At 41.0% G+C, this 15,222-nt stretch overlaps 1 protein-coding gene across 1 annotated transcript in view; it reads right to left on the minus strand.

Annotated features, from left to right (window-relative positions):
* Nucleotides 1-15,222, minus strand: part of LOC118685121 (protein eva-1 homolog C-like) — a 204,692-nt gene that overhangs the window by 118,644 nt on the left and 70,826 nt on the right. Inside the window, exon 4 of the mRNA XM_036380534.2 lies at nt 2,009-2,161. Coding sequence (XP_036236427.1) covers nt 2,009-2,161 — 153 coding nt within the window. The remainder of the gene's footprint in view (nt 1-2,008; nt 2,162-15,222) is intronic.

A 15,222-nucleotide genomic window follows, 5' to 3' on the forward strand; every position in this document is an offset into this window, starting at 1 on the left:
TGTCTTTCACCCCACACACACAGAGCCCAAGTGGCGGGCAAGGCCTGTGGAAGTCACTGCTCCATGGTGAGTTCCTCACATCTCCTCCCCAGCCCTGCAGGGCATGCAGCCAGCAGACATTCCAGACCCCTTCCCACCCTCCCTTTGCTCTTATGGATAGGACATACCAACTCCCACAGCACCCCAGGAGCACCAGATTCACTTAAGATACTTGAGACCCCAGCAATTCCAAACATGTGGATATTTGCCCCTGTACAACAACTTTGTCATTTTTAGCATCTGTTCACAGCTTAAAACCTTGAGCTGGTTTTTTAGTGTAAAGTTTCCTCAGCATTCCCACCCCTGACTTGGCATTACACTGAGCCTGCTCATGTAAGTAATTTCATTTAGGAGCTGACATTTGAGGAAGGCCCTGCCTCATCCCAGCAGCAGACCGAGTGCTGCACTCTAGGATCTGACACCTCATTTCCTTGGGCAAACATCCCAATTTGTAGAGCTCACAAGCCCAGTTTGAGAACACCAGGGCATACAGGTGCTAGAGATCATATGGCACATGCAGCCCTGCTGTCAGACCCCACTGCTTGTTGTCCCTGTTTGTGCCTGCTGTCCCATTTTCTGGTCCCTCATACCCTGCTCTCAGCCAGTACCAGTTTCATGATTTTGCAGCTGGGAAAAGAAGAATAAAACTTTACCCTTTGTGGCTTCACATAGAGTTTTGTTTCATGCTGGCATTGAAGAGTGGGTCCCTGTGCTGGTGCCTTGTCACTGGCAAGTGCCTGTTCCTGCCCTCTCAGCAAGGACAACACGATGGGGTGCTCAGGTCTACTCCAGAAACCCATCCTGTTTTACTGACTTGGCAAGTTCTCACCCAGCAGCCCAATCACCACAGCACCCAGGGCACAGACAGCCCACCCCAAAGACCACAGCAAAGAGGTCCAGGCTAACCTGCCACACACATCTGTTTTGGCTTCTGGCAACTGAGGGACTTCAGGAGCACATCCAGGAACACTGGTCACCTCAGGAGACCCTGCACAACTCAGCTGTGCTACAAGTGCTCAGATTTGCACAGCCACACAAGCAAGACACTCACCACGCTGCACAAATAACCTGACTGGCCTCATTCCACCTGTGGGTTTCTACTGACACCCATCATCTGAATATCATATTGCTCACTTGACATGCTTCCATTTGAATAGCATTTAACTCCTTAAGGGCACTGGATCAGCAGCTGTGAAGCCAAAGATCCTCAGATATAGCTGAATAGATCCCAGCACAGGCAATAGCAGCAGATCAAGGTTCCCTGCGCAGTCTCCTCTGAAGCCTTTCCCTCTCTGGAGGCAATTCCTTTGGGAAACCTGTTAATTCCCTCTCAGCTCTGCAAAGAATTTTGACAAATACTGAGCACAGGATTTTGTACTGTGACTGTTGCTTTCTCTGCCACAGCCTAAAATATTCAAAGTCATTTCACATCAGCTCAAGTTCCAGTGAATGTTCTTCAATTATTTATCTTTAACTCATGACTGTAAGAGACCCTGATAGTCTGAGAGTAAAGAAGATATTTGAAGGTACTGTAAGCCAACCATAATATGATGAAACTTAACAACTTGCTTTTTGAATTTGCTTTAACTTCAGTAAAAGTTTAAATGCAATGTCAAGGCTTCAGTGGCTGCAGATGGTACATGACATCCCCAGATAATATGTTCCTCCAAATTACAGGCAGAGGCTCAGTGGATGAACCACCACAAAGACAGAAGATTGAACAATAAATTCAAGCACCTTCAATCATACAATCAGTGAATCTGTGAAAAGCCTGTGGCCTGGGAACTCAGCTAGGACAAATAGTTGCACCTCATTTGGTGCTCATGATGAAGCTCACTGATGGTTGACAAGGTACCACACATCAGGAGCACCACCATGGCAGGTTGCACCTCCCAGTCCTGCTTTTCTGACCAGGGTCTGTGCCAGCTCTGCCCACATCAGTGTGTCATCAAGCCATTCCCCTGCTTACCAATCATGGGCATCCCTAGGTTTTGGTATGGGCACTCCAGGCTGCCTCCTTGTGTCCTCCCAAAGACAGCAGAGTAAATGGCTATCACCATGCTCTTCTTACAGCTCAGCCTCAGCTTGTCATCTTCACAGGCTACTTTACTCTTGTATTCATCTGGAAGCAAACAAACACTTCATTACTCAGCTGATCCAGGGTGGGCTCAGGGATACACCTCAGCTCCCAGCACAGCCCCAGCCTCAGCACAGCCTCAGCCTCAGCACTGCATTTGCTACAGGAGCATTGATCTCTCCCATTACACATTCCCTCTGTGGCATTATTAACAGATTTAAAAATGTATTTTAACCCAGCACATGTCAGTTCTTTTAAATAGCCTATGTTTGCGTTTTACAGACAGATAAGTGAAGAGGCATGGCATTTGAGTGTTTTCTACATGGTAATATGGAAAGGGAAGGTAAAAGCCCATCTTTAGGAACCTATCTCATCCATGAAGCAGCCCTTTATGTGCCAGACATTTATTCTATATCACAGCAGCTCAAATGCAAACATAATCATGCTCCATGACTTGTTTTTCACAGCAGTTCTTCCATGACAGATCCAATAGAAGTTATACTATATTTAATAATTATGGAAGTTATACTAAATTTAATAATTTCAGAAGCTGCTCCTGCCTGTTGCAAACACAGATATGCAGAAGCTTGTCCCCAAATCCTTCTTGAAATGGGCACTCTTGCTCTTGTAAAGCTGGTACACACAGAACAATCACTCAGTTTACATCTTTCAAGGACACTGGATGGTCATTTCATAAGAAATCACATGTCATTCCCTTGTCTTTATTATTTGGTTTATGGGAACCTCTAGAGGTCCCAACCTAGAACAGGCCCTTCCCATGTGTGCCTGCCAATATACCACAGAAAACAAAAACTATTTTGAAAAGCTGAGTTTTTAAAGCAAGACACTTACACATATGAAAGAAAGAGGCTAAGATAATGCAAGTGGCATAAAGGGACTATAAGAACTGAAGTGGCTTGTCTATGGACACCGCAGGCAACTCAGGACACAGACTGGAATATAACTTCAACTTCCCCAGCCTCTGTAGAGTGACCTTCCACTTCCTTGTGTTATTTACCATTTGAAATGTAGCCACAACAGCATCCAGATTGCTAAATGGGAAGGCTTTGTGCCCATGGTAAAATCCCAGGCATGAGCAGTCATTTCCTCTTGAATGCTTCCACTTGTACCAGGTCAAAGTGGGGCCATAGAGCACATGAGCATCATCCAGTGCCTGGAGATGCCCCTGGCCCTGCATCACTTACTGGCATAGACATGATTTTTGTCCTTCCCTTACACAGTTCTCTGTGTGTAATATCACACACATATATATCTATCTATATATCTATCTATATGTAAATAAATAAATAATAAATATATATACGTAAATATATATATATAATATATATATATGAGAACTTATGCAAAGTTCATATGCATAAAACTACTCAGCAACTGAGAACACTAGCTAATAATTTGTTTATAAGTTAATACTTAAGTCTTTAGACCATGGCATTCAGCACTTAATGTGACATTTTTTACTGTATTGTAACTCTTGGTTCAGGAATCATTTTTGCTTATTAGAGATCAAGGGTGATCTTTCCAAGCTGAGTCATAGAATTTAGGTTGGAGAACTTTTCAGGAGGTCATCTGGTTAAATCCATGTTCAAAGAAGGGCTAATTTCTACCTTAGATTAGATTTTTTCAGAAGAAACTGTATGGAGAAAACATGTATTATACCAAAACAGAGGCATACTGATTTAAAAGAAACATCTGAGAACAAAATGACTTTTCATGCTCAGCTTGAAAATTCCTGCTTGAAGCCAAAAAATACCCTCCTCAAAACAGCCAATTACCTGAGATCGATGAGAGTATCGACTGGAATGTGAAAACCCTGTTCTGAACCTTCAGTCCAGCTGAGAAGCTTAACCTTGGACCCTATTCCAGTACATCATTTTTCTTCACACTTTGCAGCCTTTTTACAAAAATCTCTGAACATTTCTAGTTTTTATCCTGCTGCAGAGAAACTTTCAAACCTCTAAAATATTTAGTGAATGTGAAAACACTTTCTGATCCACCTCTCTAGATGAAGCAATTAAGGCCTCACTCTTTCATGGGAGAGTCTGTGCAAAGAGCAGACATCCCTCAGCAGCAGCTACAGGTATAAACCCACAACCACTGAGTGTACGAAACAGTGGCTGGAATCAGAAATAGAAGTTTGCACCTTCAAAGTAAAGAGACAGAAACCTCATACACCTGTGAAGAATTAATGGTGGACTTGATAGTGTCAGGTTAATTGTTGGACTTGATGATTTTAGAGGGCTTTTCTAATCCAAATAGTTCTATTATTCTATGTCCATTTTATCTATGTAGGTATTTCATCCAAAATCACCATGAAAGCATCTGAAAGGTATACTGAAAACACCAAGGGGTTTTCATCTTCACCTATGATTGTCTCCCACAGGAATTTCATTTCTTCTGTGAGGAAAATTAAATAAAAGCTTTAACCTTCCTATACAGTAGAAAACTTAGCAGAGTATAATAAAACTTTATCCATTTAACAGAATTTATTTTTTCCTTAGAGAAAAAACATGGATTCAAGCTAAAAGCAGAAAGACACAAACTCTCCAATAAGACAAGTTATACGTAATTTATGTTAAACCACTGTCCCAGAAAAGAATACTTATGTCTGGCTGAAGTGGTTGAAAAATGAAATAGGTAATTAAGTTTAGAAAAATAATCATTTTTAAGTCTCTGATGAGAGGGTCCACTGTGAGTGTCTCATTTCTTACAGGCACTAACTCAATTTTCTCTCTCAATTTGGTTATTACTAGCTACATCTCCCAATTAACAGTATAACTGCTTAACCACCCATCCTATGGTCTCATTTAAGGTCGTTAGAATATTTATTAAAGTCTGCTGACTATTCAAAGTCAAGGCTTGTCATTTGGAAACTTGCCTGGGATTTAAAAACAGAGAATATTTCATTGAGCACAGTAAACACTGGGATGGACAGACATTCACACCTTTGCTGAAGATCTGTCCAGCAGTCATGAGACCATAAACAACAACTTGCTCCAGTTCCTAAAGGGGCTACAAGAGAGCTGGAGAGGGACTTTTCACAAGGACGTGTATGAAGGGACAAGGGGGAATGGCCTTAAGATGGAGGAAGGCAGGTTTATGTTGGATGTTAGGAAAAAATTATTTACTGTGAGGGACTGGAACTGAGAAGCTGTGCCTGTCCCATCCCTGGAAGTGCTCAAGTCCAGGCTGGATAGGCCTGTGAGCAACCTGGGATAGTGGAAGGTGTCTCTGATAATAGCAAGTGAGTTGGAACTAGATGGTCTTTAAAGTCCTTTCCAACCCAAACTGTTCTATGATTCCATGATTCTATGAACAACAAAACACTGCCTCTCACACTCACAGCTCTTATCCTCACAGCCACTCTGGGAAGTCATGTTCAGGCTTATGGGGAAAGCTGCCTGATGGAAAGCTCAAGAAATCAGGCTGGGGAGGTGAAGCCGAGTGTAGAATCCTTGGAAACAAGGAATGTGGGTGATGTGTTCCTGGCACACTGCAGTGTGGAATAAGAGGGTTGTGCCACCTGAAACATGTATCACCTCCCAGTCACTGAATTCTGTCCCAGGAAACACCTCCTGGAGCTGCCAGTCCAAAGGCTCTGGCTGAGTCCTGACTGGCTAGGGTTGCATTTGCCTGGGCAGGCACAGAAAGAAGACACTGCTTTGTTAAAAGGGAAAAAAGAAAGCATGAAATGCACAGTAGCATTTCAGTCTCCCAAAAGATTTTAAGCTTGACCACTGGAAAACAGGGCATCTCAGTGTTTCTGGGCAACCTGATAGAAATCTGCATAAACACACAGGTAGGAAGTGATGCAATGGAGGACACAAGTCCCTGACAGTATTTTGTACTTCATAGCATTGTCACCTCCATTTTAGCCAGGATGAACCCAAGTCAGACACTCACGGCTCCCAGGCACTGGATGACAGTAAGGATTGATATTTAAAAAATACAGAGCTAAGCATCATCCATATATTTACTGGTACTTAACCCCATGATATCCTCACATAAATATTGAAAAGAAGCAAGGCAGCGTAAGTGACATAAGAGAGCTGGGACTGGGAACAAAAATGCATTTTTCTCTCTCACTCTCCTAAGCAGAACTGGCCTCCTACAGATCACTCACAATCTGGTCCTAAGCCTGCTCTAACTGTTACAGTCTGGATATAATTCAGGCCAAATGCAAACATTTGTATTAGTGGGTTTCATGTTTCACCCTGAAAAATTAAACACGCTTAAATGGCCTCGGAAAGGTGGCAGTGATATTCAGCAAATGGCTTACTCCACTCTAATCCCCCATGCAGTCATTTGTAGGGCAACAGAGATTTACCATGATTAAGATATTTGCTAAGGATAATATCCCTTTTATTACCGCCTGGTTTCAGAGACACTGGCTTAAATATAACTCGGTAGAGAGAACCCAAGGAGGGAACAGCTGCAGGCTTTTCTAGACATGTTTTTAAAGGTCATTATATGACACAATTGTAACTTATCTCAGACAATTACAGGAAAACAATTATAAATGTTTCTAATAGAAAAATGGTCTCTCTCAAACAGTAAAGTCAATAAGAAGACCTTTAGTAATTATTGGATGTGTACAATAATATTAACCTGTATGACCATTAGCAATTACATTTAGCCAGTATCTTAAGAATGATTTCCCTTTTGGCTCACAAGAATTTTCTGAATTATCTTGATTTGGAATCTCAAAACAAAATGTCAATTGCCTCAATCTCTGTGAGACCTTAGACACAAAAGCTCCTAAAGATATTTTGCTTCTAACAAAATGATGAAATGCATCAATGCCAGAGGTTCACCTTGCCTAAAATTATAATTTTGAACAGAACTTGTGGAAAACATTATGAAATTTGCTATTCCAAGTATGCATACTTCACTTAATCAGTGCATAATAGCTGACCCTATTTCCCAGATCAAAGAGCTGGAAATACATGTAAAGAGAAATCTGTTTTCTTCACAAAATCCTAAAGGATTTAAATCTTAGAATTGAGCATCTGAGCAAAGTGAATTTGTAGGAAACAGAGATGCTTTTCCCCAATTCTTTATCAGGTCAGGATTGTTTCCCATAGAAGACTTTCTTATATAGGTTATAACTGTTAAATTAACATGACTGCACCCAAAGTGTCACTTCAGAACCAAACTGGACATCATCTTAGCCAGTAATTTCTCTGTAACCCAATTTTTGCCTCACTCACATTCATCGCAGCTTTGTTATATGTTCCTCTTCATGCCACCCAAAAGAAAGAACACTTTTTGCCTTGAAACTCATAACTCTTCATTATATGGATGTAGCTATTTGTGACCATTCCACCATCACCTAATTCCCTTCAGCTGACAAATAGCTACATTTAACTACTGGATGGTGGTTTGTGCTGGTCTGTGAAAAAGAACATAGGGAGAACTCTCTTCCAGCCACTCTCTCCACAAGTAATGGTGGGCACACCTCCAATGCTTGATGTCACTCTTCCCTCCTCCAGCTCCTACTGCACCTGTCAGGCATGGATTGATTTTAAAGTGGAACAGCTGAGATGCACAAGTGGAATACACAACCTTTTAGCCACCAGTTAAATTTCAACAAATTTTTATGGACACTGGAAACCATCCCCAAATAATAAAGATGGCGATAAAGCATGTGGTGAGATTTTGGTGATTTCAGCACATGCCTGGGCAGAATACTTACATTGCAAAGCCACCACATCAATTTTTTTGTGTCAGCCTAAAGAGAGAAGCCAAAGTAAGGGTTAACCATGGAAATTTGAACTTTTTACTGTGGACATTGTCACTCCAGACCATAATTCACTGAGTCACTGAGAACAGAAAGCACCTCTGAGAATGTCTGGGCCAACCCCCATGTTCAGACCAGAGTAAACTGGAGCAGCAGGTGGCTGAGGGCCATATCCATTCAAGCTTTTAACATTTGCAAGGACTGAGACTTCACAACTTCCTTGGGCAAGTTGTTCCAGCAATCCTGTTAGTCATGTGAGAGATGAGTATAGTGAGAACCTGCTTACATCTCTTCCATGAGAAGTGGAAAAATGAGTTTCAAGACAGTAAACCTATTAAAAACTAGGACAAACACCTTTAAGCAGCATCTTGAATAAGAGTGCTGTGCACAGGACTGCCCATGAACAACTCATCCTGGAGATACCAATCCAGTGCCCTTCCTAGTAACCTGTGACCCTGTTTTTATATTTTCTTTTTCTCCACAATCAGCTAATTTCCAGGAACTTTTGTAAAACATAGAGAATAATTTTAGGGTTAAGTAGAACTAAGTCCATCCCAAAACTAAAATAAGGGAGTGCATCTCAAGCAGTGAGAGAAAAAGTGCCTTCAACAGCATTCACTGCTACTACACCCCTGCAGAGAAGAAAAAATTGTATTAAAGAGTATTTTCCAGTCAATGCACCACTTCAAATCTTTTCCCCATGCTTCTATTCCTATGTTATATATTTACTTATTTTTCATTTGAAGAAAGCATTTATTATTCTAGTATTTCATCCTCTTTTGAGCTTTGAAAGACATAAGCAGGTTCTGGCCTTCAAGACCCTGAATGTAAATCATAGATTCACAGGTTCATAAAATGGTTTGGCTTGGAAGGCACCTTAAAGATCATCCCATTCCAACTCTCTGCCATGGGCAGGGACACCTTCCACTATCCCAGTTTGCTCCAAGCTCCATCCAACCTGGCCTTGGACACTTCCAGGAATGGGGCAGCCACAGCTTCTCTGGGCAACCTGTGCCAGTGTCTCGACACACTCAGTGTGAAGGATTTTCTCCTAATATCCAATCTGAATTTACCCTCCTTTAAAGAGTAGACTCAAATTAGATCTGTGGTTTAAAGCCATTCCCCCTCATCTTTTCAGGGGACAGTCAACAAAGGTCAGAAGTTTCTCCCAATGACAAAAAGCCTACATTTAGACCAGTTCACATTGCTATGGCTCCCTTCTTTTCTGTTTTCTTCTAAATTTACTTATGATATGCACTTCATATCCTGACTTCCAGAGCTTCCTCCAATTCCATGCGACCCTGCTACTAATGAGAACTTTCTGTTCATATCAGGATTTGAATAAATCCATATCAATCCAGTCAGCATTCCCTTAGGCAGGGCTGGATGGAGAAAACCTTTCCAGGACAAAAAAGTCTCCAGAGTCCTGGAGTACAGCCCTCACTACCACTCCCCCACAAGCATTTTACTGTGGGCTACCAGGTGACTCTTTCATTTCAAAGGAATCTAAAAAGGATTTTACCTTTATTTGGAGCATTAAAAAAAGTCAGTGTCACAAAATCATATATTTGCATACAGATATCTTTTAACATTATTTCAGTTCAATTTTCCCTTGAGAAAATTTTTGTGAAGATGGTCTCATATAATTTTTAAGAACTGAAGTTCACCACCCTCGGCAGCCTGGCGTGCACCACTTACTTCTACAGGAGATAATCTGAAATTCTGAAAGATACAATTCAGATGACAGTCCAAAATTATATTAAACAGGCAGCCTGCCAACTTCAAAAGTACCCTGAAAACTCAAGAGTGCCAAGTTTTGGAGGTCTGAAACCCTTTTGACAAGTAAGAAGATTGTTCTTTGCAAACGACCTTGTCAGATTCCCTTAAAATTACACTCCTGATGCACCTATCCAATTTGCAGTGTTTAAAAGGCACCTCTCCCCACTGTCACTTTCATTAGTCTGAAGTAGCTGTCCTTTTATATTCTGCTGTGAAAAGGCTGGCCGTGCTGCAAATTAACTGCTACACTTCATTTCCAAAGCAGAGTTCAGATGCACCTAGTTGCACTTTCCTGTTGGACAAAGAGAGGTATATGTTTATCTAAGGAGGGGAAAAAAAAGGAAAAAATCAGAATATGTGCACTAGACTATGAGGTAGGAGTTAAAAATAACACCTGGGAGCCCAGGACAAATTTAATTTTCTTCCTATTTCTTCCATTACTGAAATTGGGCTGATTTTCTGAAGCAGCTCTGGCTTACTGGTGCTCTGCTGCCTAAGCCTCTGCTTCACCATTTGTTAGTTCTGCTTCCAAAGACCTGCTGGCCAAAGTTCAGTGAGATTTGACAGAAACATCGAGATGACAAATGTAGTGAAGTCCCTGTACATTTTTAAGAGCTGGTAGCCAATTTCAGAAGAGAGCCAAACCAGTGCCAAAGCTGGTTGTATTCATTGCACTGTCCCACCAGTCAACCAGCATGGATTTATGACCTGTAAAGCAGCCAATTAATAAACTGTAAACTGTAAACTTGGCCAGCTATCATGGACTTAAATCAGGACTACCAACATTATAGGAGGCAACATGGGAAGCACAGCCAAAATTTTGTACTCCAATGAAAAGATGAGAGAGATGCAATAAGGGAAAGTAGCTTAAAGATACATAAGGAAAAATACTTAATTAGCACCACTGCTCACAGCAGTTTTGCTCTGCTCTTCCAGTGATTATATAAATCTGGAGTAATGCTGCTAAAGTCATTATTGAAATAGCTGAAAGGGAGAACTTAGTCTTATATCATTAAAATAGTCTTCTCCAGACGTTAAAATAATGGTGATAATAATTCTGACACAGGAACATTAAAAGGACACCTGATTGATATTTTTACATATAACCCACTGAGTTGCCTAGAGAATACAATATGGGAAAATGAGGTCTACTAGATTAAAAGCCAATTCACTACTGTCCTAAATAATTAACTACACAGTATTCCCTCAATGGCTTTGTCTAGAAAGGAAAAAAGAATGTAGCTGAGAGAAATACAGTAACCAAATTTCCAAAATTCATCATGGACGCTTTAGAGGTCGCAGTTCACAGATACATGAATAGGTGACAACCTCCAGTGCCTTTGAAGTAGTCAGAAAAATCAGTGTGCAAGTTAGAAGAGCTTGATACACCATTAGTATGATAAAACATTCAAACTATCAGGAGATACTTGTTTTAAAAAATATGTAGTCAATTTGCAAACCAAGTGTAGGACAGATATTGAAAAAATAATGAGGAAATGCACAGTAATGGAAAGAGTTTATAACCATGACAATACCCCAGAGATTTACTCTTCTCTGCCTTTTTTCTTCTGCTTTTTTTTTTTTTGCCTCTTTTTTTTTTCCCCTAAAAGACATTTATTTGAGGAGAACAATTGGTCCATATTTTCAGTCTTGAATTAGTCCATATATAGGACATCCTGCAGGAGTGCTGTATAAATTTACTACTCTGTTCTGTGAGTCCTACACTCACAGGTTAATCTGTGGAGTAATACAACAGACCCAAACTTCCACAGAAGTTAACTTTTGCAGCATCGCAGTTTGCTTTTAAGAATATGGTTTCTGGAGCAAGTTGTTCATCTCAGCTCTTCACCAGTGCACCAGAAAATTCTGAAATCTGTCATTCAGAGCTTGCAAACCTCTACCATTGTAGAACTCTGCTGGGATATAGACTTATGGCCTCTGTTTTCACAACTTGGTTTCCTTGTGTTCCAGTTAATCACTCCAACACTCCTGGATCTTCTGAGAAGACTCCCTGATCACTTTGCCCCTGCCAGCAGCCAATGCCATTTCTGACACCTGCAGGACCAGCCACCACACAGCCTCTGCCCTCAGCACAGAAAGGCACCACGGGTGCCACAGTGCCCAAGGATGGGCTGGATCTCCTGAGGAACACGGGGAGCTCCTCCTGGCACTGCTGTGGACTCACCTATCCCAGCACTGAAAGTCTAACCCTTCCTTTTCCTCCACTTAAAATTCATGGCTTAGAAAAGGGTATTGTTATCCCTGGTTTGTGGGGGTTTTTTTCCCCAACCCACAGAAAACTTAAATGACAATGGACAAAGAGGATCTGTAAAGTCACAGCTCAGAAATTTCTACAATTTAGGCAGATTTCAGAATTTGTCTTTTTTAGTGGTTCACATCTGGACACTGGAGACCTGATCTAGCAAAGGGAATCCTTATATCTACATAGTAGGAAACACCATGGTTTTCACTGCCTCCTTATTATGGGGCCTGACTATTACGTTTGAAAGCAAAATGGGATTTATTTTTTTTTTTTTACTTTCCAAGGTCCAGCAGCAGTTTCATTCTCTGCAGGAGCAGGAAATTATGATTATAATAAAAATACTGTAATATAATTACATTAGTGATAATATAATATTTCCATTTATTACATTAGTTAATATATTGTATTAATATTGCAATCATATTTATAATTAAACTGACAACAATCTCTGCATTTGCTGACACTGGAATCACATATTCCTGTTAATCCTCCTTCTGGCAGTCAAGTGATTAATGTGCTACAGAGATAGGGCTATTTGACAGCTCCTGAAAATCTCTGTGCATCAACAGCTTAAAACAGTATTAATCATTAGCATTAGCATTTCTCTGGCCACAATTGTGGGCTGATAGATCTGACCTCTGTTATTTACACCATTCCTTTATTTACACCTTTTCATCACCACAGCAGTTGCTGCCTGAGGTTTTATTGCCCTTATAAATTTCCACTCCCTGCATCACCTTAACAGTTTTGAAATAATACAGATAAGCAAGAGAGAGCTGGTGAATGCAGGAAGCAAAAGGCTCTTTCTGTTGCCTCAGTGGCTGGGCCAGGGGGATGTGCCCATTAAACATCCCCAACTCCGTCATGCTGCTTTGGGAAGCCTGGCCCACCAAAAAGCAATGCAGCAAACAATACAGTGAACTTCTCTTGCCACCAATAAAACTGTCTGATGAAGGAGATTAATGCTTTTCTGAAAGGGTTGATGACCACTGAATTACCAATCTATTCCAGCACCAGAATCAATCACCAGCATTAAAGCAACCAGGAATACATTTAGGTCCTTCTTTGGTCTCATCTTAAACTTCCACAAAACCTCTATACTTTCTATAGCCTTCTGCTCTCCTCACAGCATTTTACAAATTCTGTCTAGGGAATGCAAGCCTTGAAGATGTGTGATGAGATGTGGCTTTTCAGGCTGTGTTCACTGAATTTAACAGAAAAGATGCAATACCCAGCCAAGCAAAGCCAAAGGCAAAGAAGACACAAGATTCAATACTGAAGGAATGGGCTGTAGGAAAATTAAAAGTTGAAGAAGAGGCACTCACTGCAAGCTTAGGTGGTCCTTCCAAAATGTCCTTTCTATACTTTTCAGCCAATTCAGCTGAAATCTGATGAGCAGACCTGACCATTTCACCAAAAGACATGAAATCACAACATGGAACAGGACTCTTCACTGTTCTTTGATAGCTGGAATGGCTCTGGCAACACTGATGCCATTCTGCTGTTTGCCCTGGCAAAAAAACTTGCACATCTTCACCATAAGGCAGACACTTCTGGGATACAGAATGGCAGTGCTGTCACTGTATGATAGAGAGCAGAATTTTGAAGATGACACTTTTATCAGAAGGTGATCTAAATGGGATTAATTCCTAATTGTTTTTTAAATTCATTTGCTTTCTAGTTAAAGCTACCTAGGGCTGTTAAGAAAAATAAAGTTGTCTGAGTAAGATTTTGGTAAGGACTTCAGGATGGTCATTCCCATGTTTGAAAAACAGTCATTGACTTTTCACAAGAATTAACTGGGCTTCTTACATTTGTATCTTACATTTTGTGAAATCTATGGTGAAGAGAATTAAAGCCTGCTCTCCTCAAAACATGTGTCCAGTTGGTTCTCAGCTCAAAGGTTTTCCAGTAAATCAAAGCTACAGGTTCCAAACCAGGACAAAGGGACCTCCCTCACCCCCTTTCCTCCTCCTAACTCCTCACAAACTTTTGGCACTTCACCCTTTGCCAGCAAACGTTTCCTTCCAGATACTTTTCTCAGAGCCTTGATGTTCCTTTCCCAAATAAGTTTTTGTATTGTTACAGAGGGATTTGAGCTGAAATTGGAGCCTAGGCTCCACAATCCAGTCTTTCTGAAACTTCAAAGGCTTCAGGCTTACATTTGTGAATAGAACGTAGAGGAGCAAAGTTTGGATTTACACTTTGTTACATGACTGGGATGATTAGTACAGAGGAGCTTCATAGTCACCATCCTTCAATTATCACATCAGCTGCTTCACTCAGCATTTTAAAATGAAAGAAAAATAATTTTAAAAAATGGCTGTAGACTATCCCTCCCAGAATCCTTGAAGTCATAAGCTAAAGTAGTAACTGCCAAAGAGAAATGTGGGAAAATATCACTGTAGCATTTTATGGGAAGCTACAGCTTTAGGCTCTTCAGAGCTGAGAAGGAATCATTCCATCCAGGACAGTATGGCAATGGCAAAGAAGGACACAAAAGAAAGGCACTACGTGGAGATCTCATGAGTAAGTCAAATAAATAAGGTAGAAGCCATCTCCTTTCTCGACAGCACTGCCTGAAATGGCCACTCAGACAACACATCTCACCCTAAGTATTCCCTCTGCAGAGCAGGACAAACATTTATGTCCCTATTTTGTTCAGGAGCATTGACACTTTTGAAACAGCAAAGCCAAAAAATAATCAAACAACCAAAAAGCCATAATGGGCAAAGAGCTGCTGTGCAGGGGCAGATGGATCTCTGCTGGTGCAATAGCCCAGAGCAGCAACCAAACCAAATAAAATCACCTGCAGTGGTATTGCTGGGATGCAGAGAGGTGAAGTTATTTCTTCAGCATGACTTGGGCAGCTCCATAGATCCTGTTCCCAGCCAGGATTAGATCACACAGCCCCTCCAGAAAGTCTGGCACACGGAGCAAATATTTCCTAGCTTACAATAACACACAATCTTACACAGTTCTCTGTCTCTGAAGTGAGGGGGATGAACAAACACTGAATTGTTTGAATAATATTGGTGAATCCAGATTTCAGTTAGAGGGAATTCATGTTAGTCCAATTAAATAGTATGTCAATTCCCTCTAATTATCTGTTCCTGCAGCCCACCCGGTAATTACACTTAATGGGTCTAAATCAAATCAGCATGTTACCTGGGAAATAATTGGATTTATGTGCTATTTTTTAATGATCCTGAAAGGTACCCTGGAGATTTAAGTCCCCTGTGTGTTCAGGGCTTGATCCTAGGCTTCAATGCACTTTGGATGTGGATCTCAGGATACATTGGC

Source organism: Molothrus ater, chromosome 3 (genome assembly GCF_012460135.2).
Source record: "Molothrus ater isolate BHLD 08-10-18 breed brown headed cowbird chromosome 3, BPBGC_Mater_1.1, whole genome shotgun sequence".
Lineage (NCBI taxonomy): Eukaryota > Metazoa > Chordata > Aves > Passeriformes > Icteridae > Molothrus > Molothrus ater.